Raw genomic sequence first — 26987 nt, 5'->3', positions numbered from 1 at the left:
AAAATAAAGAATCCCAGTCATACAAATGTGAGGTATTTGGTGGAGGTCATCTGTTGCTGACCTGATTTGCTTTGGCCCAGTTCCCCCCCTTCCCCTATCTGTCAGTGTGAAGTTGGGTTCCGCCCCAAAATCTCACCGATTTATTCTCTCCAGCGATGATGCCAGACCCGGTGAGTTTCACCAGCATTTTGTGTCTATCTTTGGTATACACCAGCCTCTGCAGTTCCTTCCTACTCAAAAACAAAAACAATACAACACAAAACAAAACAATAATGATAAACATAACAGTGATATTGATACATAGGGATCAGGATTACATTATTAACGAGTATAACCTAAGTATGAGTCCAGGTGACCTCTTTTATTTGGCCAATAATAACATAAATGATGTATGAGACAATTCTTCAAAAACTTTGTTATTGAATCACTGTACAGTTTATAGAATTATAATTCTGTTGTTAACTTAAATGTAGTCTGTATATTTGGTAACATATGTGATTGATTTTGAGTTGATTCCAATTCTAGCTAAGTACCCGACTGCATCTGTCGATAGAGACAACATGACCACAATTTCATGTCAGTGACAGTGTATTTGAACATTTCAAATTCTTGAAGCATTGAGTAGGTTTATACTTCTCCAAGCCACCATCTGTGGCTCTCACATATCTGAACTTTATTCGGTCAGATTTAAAGGGCTCGTCATGCTGGCCTCTAGTAGTGAGATGAGGTCTAGTTGGTGAATAGCCACAGTGATGACGTGTGTTGAGGCCCCATTCCGAGCATACATCTGGGGGCAGCCTTGATATTTGCCTAAGCTATCAAGGATTTTAAGTTTTTAAATGCCAACAGTCGCCATTGCAATCAGTAAGGTCTGTGATCCTCTGCTGGGGCTGAATGGAGCAGCATATGAGTGGTAATTTCCTCAGGGTTTATACCAAGGAATCCCAATAAGACCACGTCCCATCATTGACAACGTCTAGAGATTTGTCACTCAGTCATTTGGACTTTTGCATTCAACAGCTCAGGTATGGCAGGTGGAGACTTACTGAAGCTTAAACGGCTCAGTACTTGAAACCTACCAATTTTAGCCAGCACCATTTGTCTCCAACAATACTCTTTGTCCACAGTTGCTACCTAAATTATGTATTTCCGGGATAATCTGATACAATTTCAGACTTCTAGCATTATTTTGTATCCAGCTGATATTCTCCAAATAAAAACATCTGAACTTTGGGTGAAGCCTTCTTAAACCTTCATGGCAACCTTCTGCAATGTTTTTGTGGTTGCTCTTTTTTGCAGGTGAGCATCTTGTTTTAATCAGAAAGTATGAATTATATACTTTATTTTGCCTACATCACCTAAATGTAGTTGAAGGAGATAGATTGAGCAAGTCATTAATTCTTCTCTGTTTTAGGTTAAAGCCTCAGGTGGGTAATTGGAAATATTGTTTAGCTGGAAGTATTTCTAGGTTCTTTGCAGAATCCCTTTGCAAATTAAATTAAAGCATTGCATTAGCAAATGATTGTTTTATTTGTTCCCAAAAAATAACTTATTTGACAAATAATGTCCAGATATTTTTAAATTCAAGAAGAAACATAACCTGTAAATAAAAATTGCTGAAATCACATTTGTTAATGGTATCTTGGTCCACATGACAATAATGATCTAATACCAATAATTATATGTCCAATGAGGTTTGTGCTGTTCATAAAACACTGACTGGATAGTTTTATTCTTTGTTATATTTGGATGGTCTTGCAACATTATGACTTGAAGCTCAGTAAGAATAGATTTTTCAAGTTAAAGGTTTCTGCACTCTGGTTCCAGCCATTTGTTTTGTGCAGTGTGAATGGATAATACTAGTTATTTGGGGAGGGTTTCAACTGCATCAAACACTCATATCTCTAGCCTTCTGTCTGACTTTTGTTTGTTGAATGATTCCATTCTTTATTAATGAGATTGTTACTATAAATAAATATGCTGAGTCTCGTACAAATGCTGACAAATCTTCTATATGTTTGCAGCATTTTTGCATATCTTTCATATTATACGTTTTTAAAACTTCATTCAAATGACTAGGAAATTGATAGGATGATGCCTTCGTCAAATCTAAAGTAAAGTCTAAAGCCTTGTTTATTTTGCAATTGGCCGCCATGGTATTCCAAACAAGTGGCAAAGAATGAACGGCCTGTTTATCTTTCTTTAATTGGTGCTCTAATATTCATTATTCAGTAATGATTTACAAACTTTATAACAGAATTAGACTTGTTCCCAGGGTAGCCAACAATGATTGGAGCCATTCTTCAAAATATGAATAATATTTTGATAGCAAATTTTCATTTTAAACCTTATTTTTTTGGAACTCGCTGTTGTGAATCAAAGGGCCATTCTGCAGAACGAGGCACAAATGTGAAATCAAGACCAGGGGAAAAGGGCAGTATTAATAAACAAGGAAATTTTTGCATGAGACTCATTGCCCTAGAATCAGTATGTCACCATCATTGCTAAATTATTTTGTGGACTCGGGACCAGCAAGAATAGTTTTATGGGGCCACAGAAAATAAAACAGGATGATCCAACTGGAGCCTGAGCTCCAAAATGTGGCTAATATCCTTATTATAGTTCCATTCGCCATATCCATTTATTCCCTTTCTTTACAAATATTTACCCCATGCATGTTACTGCCTTACGATACGAAATTCCCAGGAGGGAAATTGATCTGCCAACAGTCATAAAACACAAAATACCGTGAAACATGAAATTAAAGTGATGAGTGGAAAGGATTGGGGTTGTGCAAAGATTGGGGGGGGAGGAGGGAGGAGGAAGGAGTCGGTCTAATCCACGACAGAAGGGGGAGGAGTTGCACAGTTTGATAGCCACAGGGAAGAAGGATCTCTTGTGATGTTCTCTACTGCATCTTGGTGGAGCCTGTCTGTTGCTGAAGGTTGACCAGTGTGTCATGAAGGGGGTGAGCTGATTTATCCAAGATACTCCACAGTTTGTGAAGCAACCTCCCCTCCAAGACCACCTCCTATGAATTTAGCTCCGCCCCTTGATGGAGTCTTCTTGATGAGTTTGTTAATCCTATTGACACCCGCGGCCTTCCCCCTGCTGCCCCATCACACAACAGAGAAGAAATGGCACAGGCTACCTCCGATTGGTAGAACATCAGCATCTTACCGCAGACGTTGAAGGAGCGGAGCCTTCTCAAAAAGTACAGCCGACACTCCCTTTTGTACCGAGCCTGGAGCATTCCTGGACTAGTCCAGTTTAATGTCCAGCTACACTCCAAGGCACTTGCACTCGCTGGTAAACTGCACATCCACACCAATGATGGATACAGGGGACAGGAGTGATCCTCTCCTCCTAAAGTCCACCACTAACTAACTCCTTAGTCTTGTCGGTGTCATAATTTGTCAGTTAATAGTTTATGCAACCTCTAATCAACTAGCGGCTCAGTTAAGGAATTTCCATTGTCCCTTTTTTAACCTTCATTTTTTTGGTGGCGTGGGCATCTCAGACATATAGAATTTTGTTGCCTATACCTAATTGTCCTCAACAGTGCATATTTCTGGGCTGTTTCAGAGGACATTTCAAGATTCAACCTCGTATTACGAGTCTGAAGTCACACACAGGCTGGAGCAGTTAAGGACAGCAAATGTATTTCCCTGAAGGACATAAATGGACCAAATGAGCTTTTACAACAATCCAGTAGTTTCATAGTCATCAAGGTTTCAAGGTCAGTTTATTGTCACCCGTTAAGGTACAGTGAAATTTGAGTTGCCATACTAAGTGAAAAGCAACAAGACACACAACCACATAAAAGTTACCATAAACATCCACCACAGTGGATTCCACATTCCTCACTGTGATGGAAGGCAATAAAGTTCAATCATCTTCCTCTGTTCTCCCGCGGTCGGGGCAGTCAAACCATCCGCAGTCGGGGCAATCAAAGGCCCCGCAGCCGACGATCGAAGCCCCCGTCGGGGTCATCGAAACTCGCGCAGCAAGGAGGTTGAAACTCTCTCGGCGACTCCTGAATCGGCCTCTTCTTAGCAGACCCCGCGGGCTTCACGGTGTTAAAGTTCACAGGCCCCGCCGTTGGAGCTTCGATCCCCGGCAAAGGGTGAATCCCCGACTGGTGAATAGCCTTTTGTTAATATTCCAGATCATTAACTAAATTGAAATTCTACAGCTCGCATGGTGACATTTGAACTCTGGTTCTGGATTATTAGTGCAGGATTCTGTGTTACTTAACTATTGTTTCACCACAAAACGTGTAATGTTTCTTCCTTTCTGGGCATCATAATTGCTCCTGCAAGCTCTTCAGAAAATGCTATTCTCTCTGACCAGCCATTTCGATCCCACTACAATTTCCGAGACTCTTTTGTTCCTTATCTCCAACTCGCCCTGATTCCTAGTCACATGATTGTAATCACAGCCTTCCTAGGTCTGAATCCTGATTGATCCCAACTTTTGTTGACATTTTCTGAGATTGAGACTACTTTTTGGCTGTTTGTGCTGGCATTGGACACCAACCAAGAGTGGGTGGCGATTGGGTACTGATTTTGTGTTGGAAATTTAAATGTAAAGGTCTCCTCAGTTGCTAGCAGCAGAGGTTCTTCCATACTGTCAAGGGAACCCTACCTGCTTTTGGCTTTAAGGAAGTGAGAAGGACTACTGATGGATTAGTACCACTGATCAAAATGGTATTTTTGTTGAAAAAAGGACAACTTGTTGGAGTAACTCAGGTCAGGCAGCATTTCTGGAGAACATGGATAGGTGATATTTCAGGTTGGGACAACCCTTCTTCACACTACTTGCTTATTATCGCGGGGGGGGGGGGGGAAGAGGAGAGAAAACTGGAAGAGAGGAGGGGCAGGATGAAGCCTGTTAGGTGATAACAGGCCCGTACGAAGCTTTTCAAGAAGGGGGTGGCATGACAGGATTACAAAAAACTTAATGTGCGCGCTGCGTACATCACGTGCGCGAAGCGTGAAGTCCCTCGATGCCAGGGTTGTTAGATACTCTGATGCTTTCTGAGCCTTATTTTGGAGCATTTTTGCACCAAATTTATTACCAATATTTCAGAAGTTAACAGGAATCTGAGACGTAGCTTTTTCACACAAAGGGTGCTGGGTGTATGTAACGAGTTGCCAGAGGAGGTAGTTAAGGCTGGGACTATCCTACTGTTTAAGAGACATTTGGACACGTACATGGATAAGACAGATTTAGATCGATATGGGCCAGACGCGTGTGAGTGGGACTAGTTGAGGTTCAAACGAAATTTGGTTTCTGCAGTCATACACACAAGAAAAAGAACCAAGACACAACACAAATTACACAAACATCCATCACAGTGAATCTCCTCCTCACTGTGATGGAAGGCAAAGTCTTATCTCTCTTGCCCTCTCCTATAAACATCTCTGCTGTTATGGGTGATGCAGGACAGGACACAAGCTTTGGGACACAGTGTGAAGCTGTTGCCGTCTGTTCCAGCCTGGTAAAAACCTGGATGGAGTGGATTTGTAGAGGATGTTTCCACTAGTGGGAGAGTTTAGGACCAGTGGCCACAGCCTCAGAATTAAAAGACACTCCTTTAGGAAGGAGATGAGCAGGAATGTCTTAAGTCAGAGGGTGGTGAACTGTGGAATTCATTGCCACAGACAGCTGTGGAGGTCAAGTCAATGGACATTTTTCAGGAGGAGATTGATAGATTCTTGATTGATACGGGTGTCAGAGGTAATGGGGAGAAGGCAGGAGAATGGGTTTGAGAGGGAAAGATAGAGTCATAGAGTGATACAGTGTGGAAACAAGCCCTTCGGCCCAGCATGCCCCATCTGCACTAGTCCCACCTGCCCACGTTTGATCCATATCCCTCCAAACCTGTCCTATCCATGTACCTGTCTAACTTTTTCTTAAATGTTGCGATAGTCCCTGCCTCAACTACCTCCTCTGGCAGCTTGTTCCATACACCTACCACCCTTTGTGTGAAAAACATACCCCACAGATTCCTATTAAATCTTTTGCCCTTCACCTTAAACTTATGTCCTCTGCTCCTGATTCACTTACTCTGGGCAAAAGACTCAACCATATCTATCCAAATCATGATTTTATACACCTCTATTAGATCATCCCTCATCCTCCTGTGCTCCATGAAATAGTCCCAGCCTACTCAACCTCTCCCTATAGCCCTGGCTCTCTAGTCCTGGCAACATCCTCATAAATCTTCACTGTACCCTTTCCAGTTTGATGACATATTTCCTATAACATGGTGCCCAGAACTGAACACAATACTCTGAATGCGTCCTCTCCAACTTCTTATGCAACTGCAACATGACCTCCTAACTTCTATACTCAGCCTGGCCCGCTGAGTTACTCCAGCACTCTGTGAAACATCACAGAACAGGGCAAGATTAGCAAGTGAGTGGTTTTGCAGATAGTGAAGATGGTTGTGAAAGATTGCAGCAGGATCTGGATCAATTAGCCAGGTGGGCAGAGGAATGGTTGATGGTTCCTTGAAGGTCGTGTCGCAGGTATATCAGGTGGTCAAAAAGTATTTTGGCACTTTGGCCTTCATCAGTCTGAGTATTGAGTATAGAATTTGGGAGGTCACGTTGCAGTTGTATAAGACTTTGGTGAGACCGCATTTAGAATATTGTGTTCAGTTCTGGGCACCATGTTATAGGAAAGATGTCAAACTGAAAAGAGTACAGAGATCCCATCCTGGATCAGTCCAATCAGGGTTGTGTCATCCGCAAACTTGAGAAGCTTGACAGAGGTGTCTGTGGAGGTGCAGTCATTGGTGTGGCGAGAGTAGAGGAGAGGGGCGAGTGCGCATCTTGTGGTGCTCCTATGCTGAACGTTTGCGGGTCCGAGATATGCTTTCCCGCCTCGCATGCTGCTTCCTGTCTGTCAGAAAGCTGGTGATCCACCGACAGAGGGGTTCAGGCACAGTCAACTCGGAAAGTTTGGAGCGTAGTAGCTCTGGCACAATGGTGTTGAATGCAGAGCTAAAATCAATAAAACAAAATCCTCGCATAGGCTCCTTGGCGGTCTAGGTTCTGGAGGATGAAGTGCAGGCCCAGATTGACTGCATCATCCACAGATCTATTGGCCCGATATGCAAAATACAGAGGGTCCAGCAGAGGGATTGTGATATTTTTCAGCTTGGCCAGCACGCATTTCAACGGTCTTCATGACTACAGAGGTCAGTGCGACAGGCCTGTAGTCCTTAGGACCAGTAATCCTTACCTTTTTGGGTACAGGGACAATAGTGGAAAATTCGAAGCAGGCAGGGACTGGTTAAAAATTAGTAATTGGGTGTGAAGTGGTGATTGGAGTGGGATGGGTGTAGAAGGGCCCAGTCTTTGCAGACTGAGGTCAGGCTGTGAGTAGGTGTGAAGTGTTGTGTGGGGTGGGAAAGGGTCCACTCTTTTCATACTGGAGTCTTGCCTTAAGTAGGTGTGAAGTGAATGGGAAGGAGAGGGTGCAGGGTCCATTCTTTGCAGACTGGGATCTGGCTGTGTTTGTTGGCTAGTGGGTACCAGGGTTACGTTTCTGATTTTCAAACCTGCAGTAAAACTAATTCAGGTCGTTCGTCAGCTGATGATTGTCCAAAGAGCAGGGGGCTTTCCTCTTGTAGCTGGTGATTTCTTGCATGCCCTTCCAAACTGAAGAAGAGTCATTAGCTGAGAACTTGCTCCTCAACTTCTCAGAGTACCTTTCCTTGGCAGCTCTGATTCCTCTTTTCAGCTCTTTACCGATTAGGCTATCTTTTAACTCTTTAACGATTAGGCTATCGGCTTGACGCATATTTGCCCCCAACCCCCTCCCCCCCGATCTCGAAATTGAAATGTTACATCTGTATATAATGATCCCATTTAAATGTGTATTTATGTCACAAACTATGGAATTCATATTTTCAGTATTGTTATCAAGGAAAAGAAAGCAGTTCCAATTGTTTGATATTATTTGATATTGTTTAATCCTATTCATATGGAGGAGAAAATATAATAGCTCTAAAACCTACCTTAATTTTGCAATTTCACTAAAAATAATCCCCCTTTCCCTCTCCCTTCCCCCATCTCTCTCTCTCCCTTCCCTTCCCCTCTCTCTCTTCCCCCCTCTCACATCCCCCCCTCTTTCTTGCGGGGGGGGGGCGAAGATGAAGGTGGTGCGGGCCCAGTGGGCTGGGGGGGGATGAAGGTGGCGTGAGCCCAGCGGGGGTTGCGGGGGTCAGTGAGGGTGGCGTGGGCCCAGCGGGGGTGGCGTGGGCCCAGCGGGGGTGGTGTGGGCCCAGCGGGGGTCAGCAAGGGTGGTGTGGGCCCAGCGGGGTTGGTGTGGGCGCAGCGAGGGTCAGCAGAGGTGGCGTGGGCCCAGCGGGGGTGGTGTGGGCCCAGCGGGGGTCATCCAGGGTGGCGTGGACCCAGCAGAGGTCAGCGGGGGTGGCGTGGACCCAGCGGGGGTGGCGTGGACTCTGTGGGGGTGGCATGGGCCCAGCGGGGGTCAGCGAGGGTGAAGTGGACCCAGCGGAGGTCAGCGGGGGTGGCGTGGACCCAGCGGGGGTGGCGTGGACTCTGTGGGGGTGGCATGGGCCCAGCGGGGGTCAGCGAGGGTGAAGTGGACCCAGCGGAGGTCAGTGGGGGTCAGCGAGGGTGAAGTGGACCCAGCGGAGGTCAGTGGGGGTGGCGTGAGCCCAGCGGGGGTGGCGTGGGCCCAGCGGGGGTGGCGTGGGCCCAGCAGGGTTGGCAGGGGTGGCATGAGCCCAGCGGGGGTGGCGTGAGCCCAGCAGGGGTAAGATGGCATAGGCCCCGGCGGCGGGGGGAGGCGAGGGGAGTGGGCTCCGCCGCAGCGGCGTCTGATGTTGGGGTTACAGCCGTTGTGTTCAAATTCAGCCACTCTTGCCCTGCGATGGGAGAACAGAGAACTGGCCGTTTCCAAAGTGGAAACTTTGATTCCCCCAACCCCCGATTATTTATTTATTTATTTCGGGGGTTTTTTCCCGATTTAAATTTATTTTATTTTGATGATTTTTTCTTAGGGGGAGTAAAGGGGGTGCAGTCGCAACCAACGCACCCCCCCCCCTTTGGACAGACATGGATAAATAGTTGCAGGTGAGGGGGAGTTTTTTGTCAGGCAGATGGTTGGACAAAGGCCTGAACTGAAAAGACAAATGTAAAATAAGGATAGAAGTGTAAATTGTGAAGCCAGGAGAGGGAGGGGTGAAATGCGATCTTACTTTTTAAATCAGTTTTAAGGTCGTGATCTGCCCGAGTGGTGAGTGGCATACTATGCTAGACCTCCATTTTTACCATTTTTTATATTAAGGCGTGTTACTCTTTCAAAGCTAAAATCTCTCCAGTAATATTTATAAGAGAACTCGATTCAGATTTAAAAAGTTTCAAAGAGATGCAGTTCTCTGAAAGGAAAAGGATTCTGCTTAATCTGTTTTAAATGAGTGAAGCCTACTTATTTTTTATACTATGACCCGTAGTTTTTGATTATTGTATAAAGGGAAACATCCTCGTCATATCTACCCTGTCAAGACCCTCGGGATTTTGTTTTATCAAGTCATCTCACGCTCTTCTAAACTCTAGTGGATAGGAACCTAACCACTCATTAGGTAGACACAAAATGCTGGAGTAACTCAGCAGGACAGCCAGCATCTCTGGAGAGAAGGAATGGGCGACGTTTCGGGTCGAGTTTGAAGAAGGGGCTCGACCCGAAACATCGCCCATTCCTACTCTCCAGAGAGTTGCCTGTCCTGCTGAGTTACTCCAGCATTTTGTGTCTACCTAACTTTTTATTTATCTTTGTTTCATTGCAAATGAAGCAACCATACTCTTGGTGCCTTCAACAGTGTCATTTATATAAATTGTACCAGGTTGACGTTCCAGCTCACATCCATGTGATACAGCACTTGTTATGTTTGCCAGCAAGAAAAAATATATGCCTATTGTCTTTCCCGTTGGTCAATCTTTTCTTGAAATCAGATTCGTAGTGTCCTAATAGAACTTGAAGCGTATTGGTAATTTTCATATCACAGATTTGATTTTCTTATCGGGTTTATTTTCTCATTATCCAATTTAAAAGAAATCATCTGTACTGTATGTTTGAGGAATTGTTGCCTAATTTATGTATATTTATCTCACTTCATGTATTTCTCATTCATCCATTCACATTTCTCGTGTACATCCATTTTAGGAGAAAAGTTTTTTTTTTAATTCATCTCCTTCCTGATGCTTCTAAATTTTAAAGACCCATGTATCATTTTCTGTCCATTTTGCATTTCCTCCGCAGTTGTGTTCACTTACACTGACGTGTAATAGGGCAACCTTTCATCATCAGAGCACATATTGATAGTGAGGTTTGTCTTATTTAATTCTTGCACTTTAGCAGTGCTACATCCTACTAAAAGTAGGAATCCGTACTTAAGTCATGGCAAGCTGAAATGGGTGATTTCCATTTCCAATGTGGATATAAGCAATTATAAATAGTTCATAAAAATAAAGACAAACTGGAGACAGAATTATATCTCCTATCCATGTTCAATTATCCTCCATTTTATATTTGCTTTGATTACTTAGAGGCATTGCTACAACGCCCATTCAGCCCAGCAGGACCATGCCAACCATCGATCACCTATTCGCACTAGTTCTATGTTATCATACTTTGACATCTACTGTCTACCCACTAGGGGCGAATTACAGTGACCAATTGACCTATAAACCCAAACATCTTTGGGATGTGGGAGGAAGCCGGAACACCCTGAGGAAACCCACGCAGTCACAGGGAGAATGTGCAAACTCCACACAGACAGCACCAGAGGTCAGGATGGAACCCGGGTCTCTGGCGTTGGGAGACAGTGGTTCTACCAGCTGTGCCTCTGTGCCACCCCTTAACCCCCTCTTGCACATGCTTAAAATCCAGATATTTGACTCAATTCATTACTTGCCTGTATTACAATAAAAATGTTCATTAAATCCTCATGCATTGAGATGTTCAACCAAGGGTGTTAAAATACATAAAGGCAATTAACTGAACACATTTTTATCATGTTGCTAATAAGTCTTGTAAAATCTTTCTCCAAACTCTAGGTTACCGTGTAATTCAATGGCAACTGAAAGCTATTTTTGGACAGTATGAGACAAATGTTTGGACCCGGTGACCTGATTGTGCAATACAGGGGCAACTTTGCAAAATCTGAAGGTACATTATCTTGCATATATTTAAATCCGGGCAATGGTTATAATGGTTCTCATTATGTGATGCTTGTATCTGGTTTTCCTGTAGGTGGTGCTGTGATAGTCATATTCAATGTTAAAAAGGTGTTAAACTGTTACCCACAGACTCACAGTAGTTGTAACTTCCTGATGATAGAATGACATAACATTGTAGCTAGATCATTGCTAATTGCTTACCAAAAATAAGTTAGACAGGAAGGTAAGCTGATAAAGAGATTAAATGCAATGATGGTTTTATGTATTCTTCCATATATAAGAGATCAGTTAATTAATTAGCCACCTTGCTTTAGTCTATCACATTGCCCATCTTTAACTTTTGGATATATACATGGTTTATTCCTTCTGGAATTAAGTCATATTTCAAAAAAAGGTTCTATTAGTCTTCCACATTGGTTGCATCTTCACAAAATTGAAGTAATCAGTTTTGACATTTAAATTTTCAATCATTTTACTGAAACTACTTATAAAACTCTAGGATAACTATAGCTTCTTTAATATAAAACCAAAGATTGACACAAAAAGCTGGAATAACTCAGCGGGACAGGGAGCATCACTGGAGAGAAGGAGTGGGTGATGTTTCGGATCGAGACCCTTCTTCAGACTATATAAAAACCATTCTGTCTACTATATTAACAAGCTGAGCATTTCTTTGTATGTTTCTAGGTCCAACATTCAGAACTTGAGGAAGTTAAAAAGCACATCCTCAGAGGAAATGATCCCTTGATTATTCCCAGTGCTAGTGACTATAGGAGTAGCAGGATAATATATGTGTCATATGAAGCTGAAGAAATGATGCATGAGAGAAGCACCTGGAATATTGGGACCTATTCTATTTATCCAAATTAGCAAATTAATCCTCAACAGGTCTAGGACTGGTGCTCTCAGATGAAAACCTAATCTAAGAAGGTTTAAGCTAATTTTGTGAGTATTCACCAGGATGGAGAAGAATAGAGAAACACGAGATGCAAATAGAGTTATACAGATGGAATTAAATGGCGGAAGTACAAAGCAGTCTAAAATGAGATGTGTGTGTACATAAAGGTACGGAGCGTAGGAAATTAGTTTTCTGAGCTAAAATATAGCGATAAGGGGGATACCAAATAACAGTCTGCACACAAATCTTTTGAAGATGTCAGCAAAAATTGGGTATTTTTAATGTAGCCAGAACTGTGCATATTAAATTTAATATTATTGCTTTCGTCCAACCTTGTGTCTGTAAAAGGGTCTCGACTCGAAAGGCCCGACAGGCCATTCGGTCGTAAGGTTTCCCGATGGGCCGCGCGACCAGAAGGCTTCCCGACGGGCCGCGCCTGTGGACTGGGAACGCAGCCAGAGGCCTTTATCGAGGAGCCGTGGTCTCGATGTTTCCCGGATCGCCGTGTAAAAGCTCGGGTTGGGGCCTGGCCGGGGCCTCGTGGGTAGAAGCCTGGGTTGGGTGAAGCAGAGCCCAGGTCGGCACCACGGAGGCATGAAGTGGGGCGTCGACAGGGGCGAAGCCTCGGCGGCGGCAGCGGTGAAGCCTCGCGACGATGGGGCCTCAGTGGTGGTGAAGCCTCGAGGCGGCGGCGGCGATGCCTCATGGGTTGACCCGCTGTCGATGGTCAGTGAGAGCGTGGAGGACCACTGTGAGGGGAGAAGGGAAGAACAATGGAGGACCTGGCGTGGAGGACCGCCGTGAGGGGAGAAGGAAAGAACAATGGACAATGGCAGGGGACAAAGGACAATGGGGACCCGGCGAGGGGGAACTGCTGTGGTGGGGGGGAGGGAGGACAAAAGGGGGAGCCGGCGTGCTTTGTAACTTTGTCAGCATTGTAGGTGGTTGCTATTTGTATATATTGTGTATGCAAGCAAAGAATCTCACTGCGCTTAGTCACATGTGACAATAAGGTATTCCTATTTCTTTTCTCCAGAGATGCTGTCTGACCCGCTGAGTTACTCCAGCTTTTTGGGTCTATCTTGTGTCAGATTTCTTGGATATTCGGAAACACTTTTAGTTAGCTTCCGTAGGTCAAGAATGGATTGCAAATTCCAGATTCAGAGTAGTTTTAAAAACATATAATTAACCATTTAACTTGGATAATAATGAATAAAACTGATTAGCTTAATTCATTCAAGATGCAACTTTACCTAAGACCAATCGTTCATTTTATAACAAGCTTATTACAGGGGGAATAAACCATCTACTTGTCTAAAGTTAAATAACACGATTTTTAGTTTATTAGTATAGGAAAAAATGTATAATATCGCATTCAATGCGCTGAACCTTAACACACTGGCTCAATTGTGTTAAATTGTGGGAGCCATGCTTGAGAAAGGATGTGAAAACCTTACAGAGACTGTAACAAAAATTTACTAGAATAGTACCAGGGAATTGGTTTATTTGAAGCTGCTGGAGAAAAAGAAGCTTGTTCATGCTGAGAATGTTAAAATTGATTGATAGGCCTGGTTAAATCATCTTCAGTGTTCCAAATCATAAATAGTTTACGAGGAAATTAAGGAGAAACTATTTCCAGTGGTAAAGGATTGATAATCAGAGGATGTGGGCTTAAGGAGACTGGCAGAAGCAACAAGCTCTTTAACTTATTTTTACTTATAGAATTCTAACTAACAAGGCAAGTTGAAGTTTCGGCAAAGAGATGAGTAGAATTGATTTGATAGCTGCTTCAGAGGCAATAAAAGCATTGTGGGTTGAGTGGCCACCATTCTGTTTCAGTTCAAGACTCTGTTGGTCAAGAGACTTATGTCGTTAATTGTCTTATGTCTCAAGTTCAAGTGAGTTTATTGTCATGTGCCCCTGATAGGACAATGAAATTCTTGCTTTGCTTCAGCACAACATAACATAGTAGGCATTGACTACAAACAGATCAGTGTGTCCATATACCATTATATAAATATATACACGCATGAATAAATAAACTGAATAAATAACAGATAATGGGCTATTAATGTTCAGAGTTTTGTCCGAGCCAAGTTTAATAGCCTGATGGCTGTGGGGAAGTAGCTATTCCTGAACCTGGTCGTTGCAGCCTTCAAGCTCCTGTACCTTCTACCTGAAGGTAGCAGGGAGATGAGTGTGTGGCCAGGATGGTGTGGGTCCTTGATGATACTGCCAGCCTTTTTGAGGCAGCGACTGCGATAGATCCCCTCGATAGAAGGGAGGTCAGAGCCGATGATAGACTGGGCAGTTTTTACTACTTTTTGTAGTCTTTTCCTCTCCAGGGCGTTCAAGTTGTCGAACCAAGCCACGATGCAACCGCTCTCTACTGTGCACCTGTAGAAGTTAGAGAGAGTCCTCCTTGACATACCGACTATCCGTAATCTTCTCAGGAAGTAGAGGCGCTGATGTGCTTTCTTAATAATTGCAGCAGTGTTCTCGGACCAGGAAAGATCTCGACACAAAACAATAAAATTCTTACTTGCAGCAGCAGCACATCCCTGTGAACACAATATAGATAATGTATGATAAACAAATTCAATAAATTAACAACCCCAGTACTAGTGCAAAATGTTAATCTCCCAATAGGTATTGTCATTATGGACCCTCATTACCTTCTTCCCGTTCCCCTTTTTGTCTTTTTTTTTCAGTCTCTGTCTTTCGCCCCTTTCCCAGGTACATTTTCAATCCCCTGTTTCCCCCTGCTTTCTCTTCCTCCACTGCTCCAGTTCCTTTCCCTTTCTTCCCACAATTTCTTGTTAGCAGCATGATTAATCAAAAAAATATAGCATATTAACTTAAGTTAGCACTATTACAATTGTTTATCCATTTCATACCTATCATCAAATCTGATTTAACATGAGGCCCATGCATTGTCTTGAATCTCTATAGGGTGATTTCACGAAAGGTCACTGGATCATAGATCCTCACCCACGTGACCGCAAAATTTAACTGGGGTACAAACGTCACTTCCAGTACATGTTATTGATGCTAGAAACGCGTACTTTCACACCCGTTAAAAACCGCGAAAACGGCCCGTTTTTGAGCTGTAAATAACTGTGCCAGTCGGGGTGACCGTGAGGCACAGCTATCTTACTTTAGAGTCCAGAAGATAAAGAAAAACGAAGGTAAAGCCAAGAGAGCGCTGAAGGGAAAATAACAGCGGAAGTTGTTGGCTGTGCAGATATAAAGATCGAAAATATCGGGAATTATCGCGTTTGCTCACTGCATTTCATCAAAACATCAATAATGCCTTAGTTTTGATGAAATGCAGAGCAAACGCGATAATTCCCGATATTTTCGATCTTTATATCTGCACGGCCAACAACTTCCGCTGTTATTTTCCCTTCAGCGCTCTCTTGTCTTTACCTTCGTTTTTCTTTATCTTCTGGACTCTAAAGTAAGATAACGGTGCCTCGTGGTCACCCCGACTGGCACAGTTATTTACAGCTCAAAAACGGGCCGTTTTCGCGGTTTTTAACAGGTTTGAAAGTTCGCGTTTTCAACATCAATAACATGTACTGGAAGTGACGTTTGTACCCCAGTTGGATTTTGCGGTCACGTGGGTGAGGATCTATGATCCAGTGACCTTTCATGAAATCACCCTATAAGTACTCTAAGATCACTCTGTCAGGGCTCTACCATTCAGGTCTTGCCCTGGTTTGACTTCTCAAAATGCAGCAGCTCACACTTCTCTGAATTAAACTCCAATTGGCATTCCACAGTCCATTTGCCCAGCAGATTAAGATCCTGCTGCAATTCTTGATAATCATTGTCTGCAATACCACCTATTTTAGTATAATCTTGCCTTGTACTTACACGATACCACCTATTTTAGTGTAATTGTGAATCGTATCTTCTCCATTGATTGTCACCATGTCGTGGTGGAGAAGCTTGTGTGGTCCTGAGATCTTGAGAGCGATTCCGCCTGGAGCTATGCTCCTGGTAGGGCCACTCATGGTGGTAAGGTCGAGGGGGAGGACTCTGACAAAGAGCAACCCAATCAAGACCTCAATGATGGAACAGGCCGAGGATGATGGCTGACCTTAGTGGTGCATCACAATGGCTGGGAAGTGGGATGAAGGCTGCAGCAGAAAAAGGTCTCCGGTCGTCTTGGACTCCATGCCACTGGATCCTGACCCAGATCTGTTAAGGACCGTGTGATGGCAGTCTGTGCACCAGTCTCCCCACGTTAAACAAAGTCAAGCACTGGCATCCTCCAACCCTGGAGACACCCATGGTCATCCATGACAGAAGGGGGCCTAAGAAGGCCTTGTACATTCTCATCCAAATTACTGATATAGATGACAAACAGTATCCTGGAGGCCTACCTCTAGTTATAGGCCTCCAGTCCAAAAAACAATCTTCAAAAAACATTTCATCAAAACTAAGGCATTATTGATGTTTTGATGAAATGCAGTGAGCAAACGCGCTAAAATCCCGATATTTTCGATCTTTATATCTGCACGGCCAACAACTTCCGCTGTTATTTTCCCTTCAGCGCTCTCTTGTCTTTACCTTCGTTTTTCTTTATCTTCTGGACTCTAAAGTAAGATAGCTGTGCCTCGCGGTCACCCCGACTGGCACAGTTATTTACAGCTCAAAAACTAACAGTTTTCGCGGTTTTTAACAGGTTTGAAAGTACGCGTTTCTAGCATCAATAACATGTACTGGAAGTGACGTTTGTACCCCAGTTAAATTTTGCGGTCACGTGGGTGAGGATCTATGATCCAGTGACCTTTCGTGAAATCACCCTATATGCAAGCCTACAGAAGATTGAACGACATTTGAATATGTTGGTATGTTTCCTCGTGTATAGTAAGCAGGTAATTCTCTAGTTTGATTTAGTACTGTCATACCCTAATTCCATTCTTTGGTATTCACCCCACTAAACAACTGGATTTTGTAATATGCTTTCTCTTCTCTTTCTTCCTTTGCCTGATGTCTCTTTGTGAAGCAGTCCATCATCTATCTGATTTGCTCTTGCCTTCCACAAATACCAGTTTTGGTCTTAATTCCAATGATTAAGTACCTTGGGCAATTATTCTATCTAACTGTTTATACACATTATGAAAATGGAAACCATATTTAAAATGGTCTGACTTTTCCAAAATATGCAATAGAATGTATATCCAACAGGCTTGTTTACCAAAATATTGTTCATGTTAGCTATATGAATTACTATGGCCTTAGGGGATTAACAACATGGAATTTGTTATTAGAATTCAACTTAATTCAATTCCATCTAGGAGTTTGATGACCTCTAACACTAATTAAATGTTTTTGTAATTGAATATTTAAAAAAATAACACTTGGAAAGATTAGGTTTACATACATGAGGTTTGTACTTGTTTAGTTATAATCTCTGAATTTTCAAGTTGAAGCTGCCAGGTTCATTGTTGTATTGTAACAATAGTCTTTCAAGTAGCATCTTTCTTTTATGTGTGACCTAATCACAGTATTCCTTTTAATTTTATTTGTAATCGGTCACTTTCAGTGGTTTTGCAAAAGTTCCTTCATGAAATAGTAAAATTAAACAGATAGATAATAGTATTTAATGGCTATATTTCCTTATTGTTTGTATGTTGTGAACTGAATATAAATCTTGTTAAATTGATCCCATTCCAACATTGTAAAAACACAAAATAAAAGAGGCAGGTGAGGTAGCATATAAGGCAGGGTTAATGTTTCAACACATTGACCTTCTGTCAGAACTGGGAGATGTTATAAATGAGCAGCTTCTAAGGAGAAACAAAGCCAGGGAGAAAGGGTGGGGAAAAAAGAATAAAATGTTGTTGAACAGAAGATGATTAGATGACAGAAGTGATATTAGCGTGACAAAAGCAGTGGGTAAATAGATAAATAATGATCTATCCGAGAAACAGAAGGTTGTGATGTGGGAAATGACAGTGGAAGGTAAGGAAAAGAACCATTTTGGTTCTGAAAAAGACGAATTGGGGTGAATTGCCGGAATTGGGGGTTGTTCCCTAAGGAGTGCGATGTGCCTGGCTGAGGTGGAAGCTGTTAGGTCCACATCCAGCTCCATAAAATGACTATGATCCTTCTCCCATTTCCTTCCCACATGCCCCCAATACCAGGTTTGGCTACAAGACTACTGCCTTTTCTCTTGCTGATTCTGGCTGTAGTTTTCCCATTGTAGATGATAAGTATTGTTGTTTACATTGAATTGCAAAATGGGCAGGGGGGAACTAAAGGCATGTATTTTGTGCCTTTCGAACATCTCAAAGGACCTTAGGTAGACAAAAATGCTAGAGAAACTCAGCGGGTGAGGCCGCATCTATGGAGCGAAGGAATGGGTGACGTTTCAGGTCGAGACCCTTCTTCAGACTGATGGGGGGGGGCGGGGGCGGGAAAAAGAAAGGAAGAGGCGGAGACAGTGGGCTGTGGGAGAGCTGGGAAGGGGAGGGGAAAGAGGGAGAAAGCAAGGACTACCTGAAATTGGAGAAGTCAATGTTCAAATGATCTTAAGTACTTTGAGATGTGCAATGTCCAAAATAATTAAATGAGTAATGTCACAGCTTCCCGCCATTGATGAGTAAAAGATGCTTGACTTGTACAATACCATTGATACCATATGTATGTAAAGAGGGAACTGTATTGAATGATTAGTAATGCCATCCAATGTGTAAGCAAAGTTGGCCATAGTGTAAAACAGTGCCATCTGCTGGATAATATAAATATTTTTTATTATTGGCTATTTATTTAAGGTCACAATGTATAATGCCAGCCATCTTAGAGCATTGGCAGCTTCAACATGTGCAGGTCACCTGATAATTTAATAATAATGACAAAAAAAAAGTCATGTTTTGGATTTGAACATATGTCGTCCTCACAAAGATTATGCAAGTGTAAATTTGAGGAGGGTCTGTTGGATCATTATGTAAACAGTAAAAAGCATGACCCATCGTATCCTGGTTGTCTTTTAGCAGGATGAGAGAGAGTGATAACTCATTGGTCTTGTTTCCTCAAAGTGTTCTGATATGTGCTATGACATGATGCATAATGAGGTCAATGACAATTTAATTATTGATCATTTTGAATTTGTTTGAAAATAGGGTACGGTACTTTGCTAAGATATTCTATTAAGATATGCCTCTTTCATATCAAGTCAATGCACAGAAAAACTGATAACTGAGATTGCTTTTACATGATTGGATGGCAGGAAGCAATCATGATGATGAAAACTGTGGAGATGATTATAGGACTTTTATTGCCATCAGCATTTTGGGAAGTCTATTATAGTTCAGAAGCTCACACAAAGTTCATCATATCATCTGCAGCAGGCAAATCACAGGCACCAAATAGGATTCTGTGGAATTCAAATCTGGGATTTATAGTTATGATGATATTGTTGTAGATACCTCACATTTTGCAACTCAGTTAATGATTTAGATGAGGAAAAGCCTGGAATTTGCGGGCAAATGCTGGCATTTTGCTGAGAATCTCTGGGCATTACGGTTATTGATGTAATAGTGGATGCAAGGAAACAAAAATAGTAAGGTAATGTTTTTCAATATATTTATATTTCACTTCATATTTTTAACATTACATGTTTTCAGTTTATCCTTAATGTTCTTTTAACATTCAGTACTTTATTTAATTTTCATAATTTTTATAAATTTCTGAATGGCAGTTTTTTAATTCATTTTCTTTATCTTGGCATTGCTGCGAAGATAAACATTTATTGCCAATCCCTAAATATTTAAGATAAGATAGGGATGTCCTGCTACCTTGAACAGTTGCAGTCTTTCTGGTAAAAGTTTTCCCACAATGTTGTTAGGGAGGAAGTTCCAGTGTTTAGACCCAATGGCTATGACGGACCAGCAAAACATTTCCAAGTCAGGATGGTGAACTGAAGAGGACAGTGCAGATTGTGGTGCCTGCTGTCTTTCTCCTTGGGAGTAGGGGTCTCTGGTTTGGAAGATGCTGTTGGAATTGGCTAAATAAGTAGCTGCATTGCATTTTGTAGACAGTACAGTCTGTCCGTGTGGTGGATTCAGAAACAGTTTAGAGCATGCAGAGGAAGGCTTTCCCAACTGTCAGGGAATTTGGGGTGCAATCTTTCTCCTTTGCACTGTTTGAGATGCTACCCATTTTCCCCTCCTGCATGAATGTTCCATTATAGTTGATATCGATTGTGAGGAATCCAGTAGATTAAGCAGATCCCATTTAAAGCTGGGCATGCTCTGTGGTATCGTTTCAGATATTTGAATGTCAGAATATTTTCACTGCTTGTTGGTTAATATTCATAAGCAAGAAACTAGATAATCTTTTTCCTAACCATGGAGTCTATGGTAATATGCCCAGAACCACTTTTCTGAGATCATTTCTTTCAGAATAGGCTCTGAAAATAAAAGTGATTGTTTTTCTCAGTGACCCATGTAGTTAAATTGCTCAAATGAGACATTACTGAAATTCCTCAACAATATGTTTGTAAAACTGATGCATATTGGGATAAATTTCATTAGGTACTTGCGGGTGTAAGCATCATTCCATCTAAGTAAGATTAAGAGTCTTTTATGAATGGGTATTCTAAGTAGGCAATAGAAGTATACAAAGTAGACAAAATTGCTGGAGCAACTCAGAGGGTGAGGCAGCATCTATGGAGCGAAATAATAGGTGATGTTTCGGGTCGAGACCCTTCTTCAGACTTCAGACGTCACCTATTCCTTCGCTCCATAGATGCTGCCTCACCCGCTGAGTTTCTCCAGCATTTTTCGATTTTTCCAACATCTGCAGTTCTTTCTTAAACAACACGAAGTATACAAAATGATGGGTTTATGGGGAGACACTATATTAATTTGTGGCTAATTTGCAGACTAGGAGCATTGTTTAAAAATGATGAGTAAACTAAATGGGGAGGGTGTGGGAAATGAAGAACTGATGGGAGGGGGGTATGAGAAATGCGAGAAAATATTAAACGTTGAGTGTCTCTGGAAATCATAAATGTGATGGAAGCAGGGATGATGAGAGCTTTCGAAGGGGAATTGGATAGAGATTTGATGGACAATAATTTGTAGTGCCACGGGAAGAAAGTGCGAAGGGACGAAACAGGCAATTCTTCTTCTTCTTCTTCGTGCGTATGGCGTGCACAGCCTAAAGTTGTAAGACATCTTGTTCTGTTTGATCTTCTGTTTGTGCACGCCAGGTTGATTGCATTCATCGAAACAGGGTGGACCAGGTGAAGGTTGCAATCTCCCACCCTGGCAATTCTTCAAGGAGTCAACATAGTTGTTCATTTTTCAAAATTTATTTTGATGATAACTGCAGGTTTTAACCATAGTTTTAACCAGACTGCAGGAATTGGTTAGATTTTTTCAGGGAATTAGCTATGTTCCAATTGATGATTCCATTTCTTATTCCATGAAATTGCGTAGATTGACTTGAAAACCCCGAGGTGCAGTCCACACGGAGCAGTCAGTGCTCCAGTACAGCAGTGTCGGCACAAAACATTTAGAACTAGTTCTTGTTTTGGTTTTTATTTAGAATCCTAGCATCAAAAGATGGGTAAGTTGATGTTTTTATAGGAAAAATTAGTGTTGAATAAGATTTGACTTTCATCTCCATTTATTTTATTCTTTCAGCAAAAACAAAGATCAACTGAGTAATGAAAGAACTGGAGTAATTGTGGTCCTTGAAGAATGAGAGTGGTGCAAACAGACACTGCTTCAGGACTCGTCTTCCCTGACAGAAGCCTGTCGTCCTCCAGGTGAAAGTTCAGAGAGACAGATACTTTACCACCTTCTGCTCTGACAGTATGTATTTTTAAGTCATTGTATATTTTTGCCATTAACTTTTTTAAGTACTTCTGGTTTCATTTAAGGATTGGTCAATATTTAATAGCTGAAAGAACAATAATCAAAAGAGAGGAAATGGTAAGAAATAATAGATTTCATTGAGTCGCAGACTTTCATTGATCAAGGCATAATTATTGGTTTTGGAGAAGAAATAAATTTGTAGAGTGAGCTAATATAGTATTGCATTGTAACACACCATGATGGTGTTTAAACTTTACGTGAGCCTTCTTCTCCCATAATCCACAAATTCCATTAATGTCTTTGTCCCTTGTGTTCCCCTTTAAATGCATTGGCGCTAGTCACTCCTGTATCCCTTTCTGTTTCCCAGTGGATGCAGTTCTAAAATTGTTAATGAAAGGAAGGCTACCGTGAACCTTTACCATCTTTGTGCCTTTATTTAAGGAAGAATATCCGTTTCCACAAGTGAATCATTTATATTTGTACATTCTTCAAAGATTCCCAAGAATGTATTATGCAGGAAGTAATGAAAATGTAAAAACTTAAAAATGTACAGTAAAACTAGGATAATCTGCAATCCAGTTGTTCTGAAATTTGGATGGCTGAGTGTCTGGCTCACGGGTGATGTTGACTCATGGGGCTCTGTTTACAGACTTAAAAGTCATTAGAGCTCCATTCCCATTGAAATTGTCCTGGGTCACAGGGCTCTCGCTTAACTTTTTTTCCCTGTTGCCAGCCGGGCAACCTTGGCAGCTTTTTAGGTTGCCAAATGACAGTTTAGGTGGTCATTTAAGATGGCTTGCATGACGCGCGCGATAATGTGCTTGGATAAAGCGCGTAGTTAACAGTCAGAATTATACTCAATGAAGCATTCACATATTATTTCTGCTTCAAATAAAGTCACAAAATAAACATTCACCCATCAAGACATGATATATCCCACAATGACATGCAGCAAAATTATAAGACAGTATCTCAACTCTTTTTACACATTGCAATTAATGCAATTTCTATTAGTTCTTTCCACTTCCAAACAAAAATGTGTTTGGATTATTCAGCGTATGATCAACCTGTGTCAATAAATAATAACATTGGGAATTAATACACATTTAATTGCATTCCGTTATCAAACATAGTCAATATTCGCTCTGAAGACATTTCCAGGACAATAGGGTCAGGGAAGGGGGGGTGTAGTGCAGGGTGGATAGATGGCCGGTGGGGGGGGGGGGGGGGGGGGGGGGGGGGGAGGGGGGGTTAGAAGGCAGTCGGTGCAGAATGGATGGATTGAGGCAGGTGAATTAGTACGTGTTGGTTGGAGTAGGTAAAATTGTGAGGGGAGAGCACTGGGGATGTCAGTGATGTTGAATGGATCAGTGATGTTCAGTACGGATGGGTGGGGTACACAAAAGTGCTGGAGAAACTCAGCGGGTGAGGCAGCATCTATGGAGCAAAGGAAATAGGCAACGTTTCGGGTCGAGACCCTTCAGACTGTTCCCCCCATTCTTCTTGAATGGGAGGATCAGTACAGAATGGATGGGGGGGGGGGGAGATCAGCACAGGATGAATTGGGGGGGGGGGGTCAGTACAGGGTGGATCGGAGGGTCTGTGCAGGATGAATGGGAAATCGCTACAGGATGAATGGGGGAAGGTGCAAGGTAAATGGAGGGTGGGTCAGTATGGGATGAGTGCGTGGATCAGTACAGGATGGATGGAGGAGAAATGCAGGATGGATGGGAAAGGGGTAAGTACAGGGTGAATTGGGGAACCAGTGCAGGATGGATGGGGGGGGTGGCAGGAGAATCAATGTGAGGTGGATAGGGTGATCAGCGCAGGATGAATAGATTGGAGGGGGGGGAGATGGGGAGGGGAGCACAGGGGATGTCAGTGAGGACTGATTAGAGGCGGGAATGGGGGATCAGTGCCGGATGTAGAGGAGGGGTCCCAGGATAAAGGGGGGTGGAGGGGGCATACGAGAGAGAGAGAGAGAAGGGGGGCGAGGTGGGGAGGAAGGAGGGTCAGCGCTCCTCGGACAACATCGTCCCGCTGCCGAGGCCTCCCCCTCCCTCCTCCCGGCCTCGGCGTGCGGGAGGGTTTGTTTTGAAAGCGGTTTTCGCCGTTAGCGGCAAAGATCCTATAGCGGAGCTCTGCTATAAGATCTTTGGGTAGCGGGTTTGCAAGCAGCGGCCCTTATCAGGGCAGGCGGGGGGGCGGGAGGAGGAGGAGATGGAGCCGCTGTTCAGGGCCGTCATTCGCTGCGACCCTTCCTCGCCCCGCACCTAGTATCTTGCCCACGCAATACAGCCGTCACCGCCGACACAAAACGTTGCGTTCCTTTTCTCCAGAGATGCTGCCTGACCCGCGGAGTTACTCCAGTTTTTTGTGTCTATCTTCGGTACAAACCAGTATCTGGTAGCCAAGCCGGGCAAAATGACTCGGTGTTTAGGTAGCCCGGCGGCACTTTGAGTGGTCAATGGCACCCGGGCAACCATTAATTTCGAGCCCTGGGGTCTTGTCCTCGTGCTTTTAAACTCACTGAGCCCGTTCCCATCTTCATTTAAAACTGAGCAGGGCCCTCGTCTCATCCTCCTTTTATACTCGCCTGGTTCTCTGAAAGGTATATTATGACACTAGATAACTTCATAGAAAGAGAGAATTAAAACTGTCTATAGTTATTAATTGGATTTATATAGAATCTTCCAGAAAATTTTGCAGTCCGACATAATTAAAGTCCGGTGATGCTGGATTTTCGGAGTTTGACTTTACTATTTTTCCCCTTTTTTGATATTTTGACCACACAAGATTTAAACTGAAAGAAATGTATGAATGCAACTTTGCCACTTTATGTATTATTAGGATATCCTTGCAAATAACATGCACCCGTGTATTTAAAAAATATATTTCTACTATCATTAACAATTTTTAATATCCACCTCCAGATTGGGGCATGGGCAATAGGATTCACTTTTGAACAAAAGCACTCATAACTTGAATTAGAAATTTATGTTTAGTTGAACGCTGTTTAAACAAAAAATTATCACGCTGCTCTGAGATGTAAAATCCAAAATAGGTGTGAAATGTTGTCTTTGTGATAGCGTTGGCATGAAGTGTTGGCATGAAGATGGACTTTCATGTAGATTCCTCCAAACCACATAATTTATGATTAATTATTTCTACATGATTATTGCAATTTTAATAAATAACCATTGGAAGTCTGTCACATAACTGCATTTGTATAGCATCTTTAATGTATTTGCCCAAAAATGTCATGCACAATTGTAGTCATTTTTGTACTTATAGTCCCTTTGAGTCTCTTCTGACACATAATTTGATCATGGCTGTTCAGTACTTTAAATCAAGTCTCTATCCCTTTATAACACTTAAGAATATAGTTCAATTCAGTTATGAGCTCTGAGCTTTGGTCCTCTTGCCATTTTGTAATAAGGAACCCTCATCGGTGCTGGCAGTTGCATGACTAATTGGAAGATTTGGCATACAATTGGTTTTCCCTTGGTTACATGCATTTTAACTTGTTTACTACATTCCAAGTTATGTCTAGAGCTAAATATGTTGCAACTTGTCCTCTGATTAACTGGTGAATCTCCATTCACCAGTTAATCTGTCATTGTTACACAATGGCACACCTCCACCTTTAAATCATAATTTTCATTATGAGAATGAAAACAGTATTTCAGCATATAATGCAGGCTGATGACCCTTTTATTACTGATGAAAACTCCACTGCTGGGTACTCCACAATGGTTGAAGTGTTAAATTATTCCATATCTCGTTGGCCCAATTAGTATGCAATGGAGAGTCTCACTGTTTCATCCAATAGTACTCTCTTATTCAATTATCCACATCATTGATACATGTGAAGAACAATCTGTTAACAGTGCAATTAGTGCTAATTAGGAATGGTCTTGTTATACTATGTTCACTAGTGTGCCCCTTTATAAATTCAATTAGTGTATTACTTGAGCCTAAAGTTAGAATTGTGGTTTATTGGAATTGTGGGGTTTTTTTTTTCTCTCTCAGTGAGATTAATGAAATATCGAAGTTGACAATGAAAATTTGACTAACTCCCTGTACTAAATTATGATCAGAACTTCAGGTTAATGATTTGTGAAGCTGTTATTTTTTTCTGATCTTGAAAAAATGGGACAGTAAATATTGCAAGTTGTTTATACCAGTCACTGTTACATAATCAGAACTTATTAAAAGTATCATCAGAACTATAGAACCTCAACCTCAGCTCAGAACCTCATGTGTCATAAAATAGCAGCATCTATGAAGGCACTGACTTTCATTTTGCTCCATCAGTTTTACTCAGATTGGCATTTAACATATTCAGATTTTTGACCAGCATTTTAAGAATTTCCATTGTGGCAGTAAAAAATAAAATTCCTGGGCTTCTTAAGTGAACATGTTCCTTGCTAGCTAGAATGAAGTTTCTGCTCTGTAACTTTTTATACAGCGTTGTTTCAGAATATAAGATATTCAATAACATCTGTAATGGCTGTTATACAGAATTGTACCATGCAAAGAAGATCTGTAGATTATATGAACTTTTTTTTTGTTCTTGTATACAGCCAAACATCTTAGCTCGATGAATCATTCCAGTAATATGTTCAATTACACGAGACAAGATGGCCCATGAATTTCTTTCTTCACACAAGGAGATTTTCAAGATGGTGGCTACTTACATCTGCAGTGGTGAGAATTCTGCCCTTGCAATACTTTCCATTCTACAAAGAGTTTTATTTAGAAACTACCACACTGGACTGTTAATTCCAGCAGTCAGCCATAAATTAAATTTTAGCCGTTTTGCAATTGAATAATGTGTTAATACAATGGAACGGCTTGAATATTAATGCTCCATGTACAGGGGAGAGGGAATTTTTAAACTTCTTCAATAATATTTAAAGTTATGAAGGAAAATAAATCCCAATGTTAAGCAAATTTTCATTGCCCGAGAGATGGATCAACTGTAATCTAGATTTGTTTTGCTGTTTAAAAAGTTAACTTATTTTT

The 26987-nt window shown here is 42.0% G+C and overlaps 1 protein-coding gene across 6 annotated transcripts in view; it reads left to right on the top strand.

The window, feature by feature from the left end:
* Positions 1–26987, top strand: part of zbtb20 (zinc finger and BTB domain containing 20) — a 247642-nt gene that overhangs the window by 200204 nt on the left and 20451 nt on the right. For 5 of the 6 annotated variants that reach the window (XM_033033147.1, XM_033033149.1, XM_033033151.1 and 2 more), the window contains 3 exons: positions 11100–11211; positions 21786–21956; positions 26546–26669. In XM_033033147.1, the coding sequence (XP_032889038.1) occupies positions 26603–26669 (67 nt within the window). In that variant the 5' untranslated portion in view covers positions 11100–11211; positions 21786–21956; positions 26546–26602. The remainder of the gene's footprint in view (positions 1–11099; positions 11212–21785; positions 21957–26545; positions 26670–26987) is intronic. The other variant, XM_033033148.1, reaches the window with a different exon arrangement.

The sequence above is a fragment of the Amblyraja radiata genome, chromosome 14, assembly GCF_010909765.2.
Source record: "Amblyraja radiata isolate CabotCenter1 chromosome 14, sAmbRad1.1.pri, whole genome shotgun sequence".
Classification (NCBI taxonomy): Eukaryota; Metazoa; Chordata; class Chondrichthyes; order Rajiformes; family Rajidae; genus Amblyraja; species Amblyraja radiata.
Note: the sequence above shows the minus strand (reverse complement) of the source record. Positions and strands in the feature narration are given on the sequence as shown.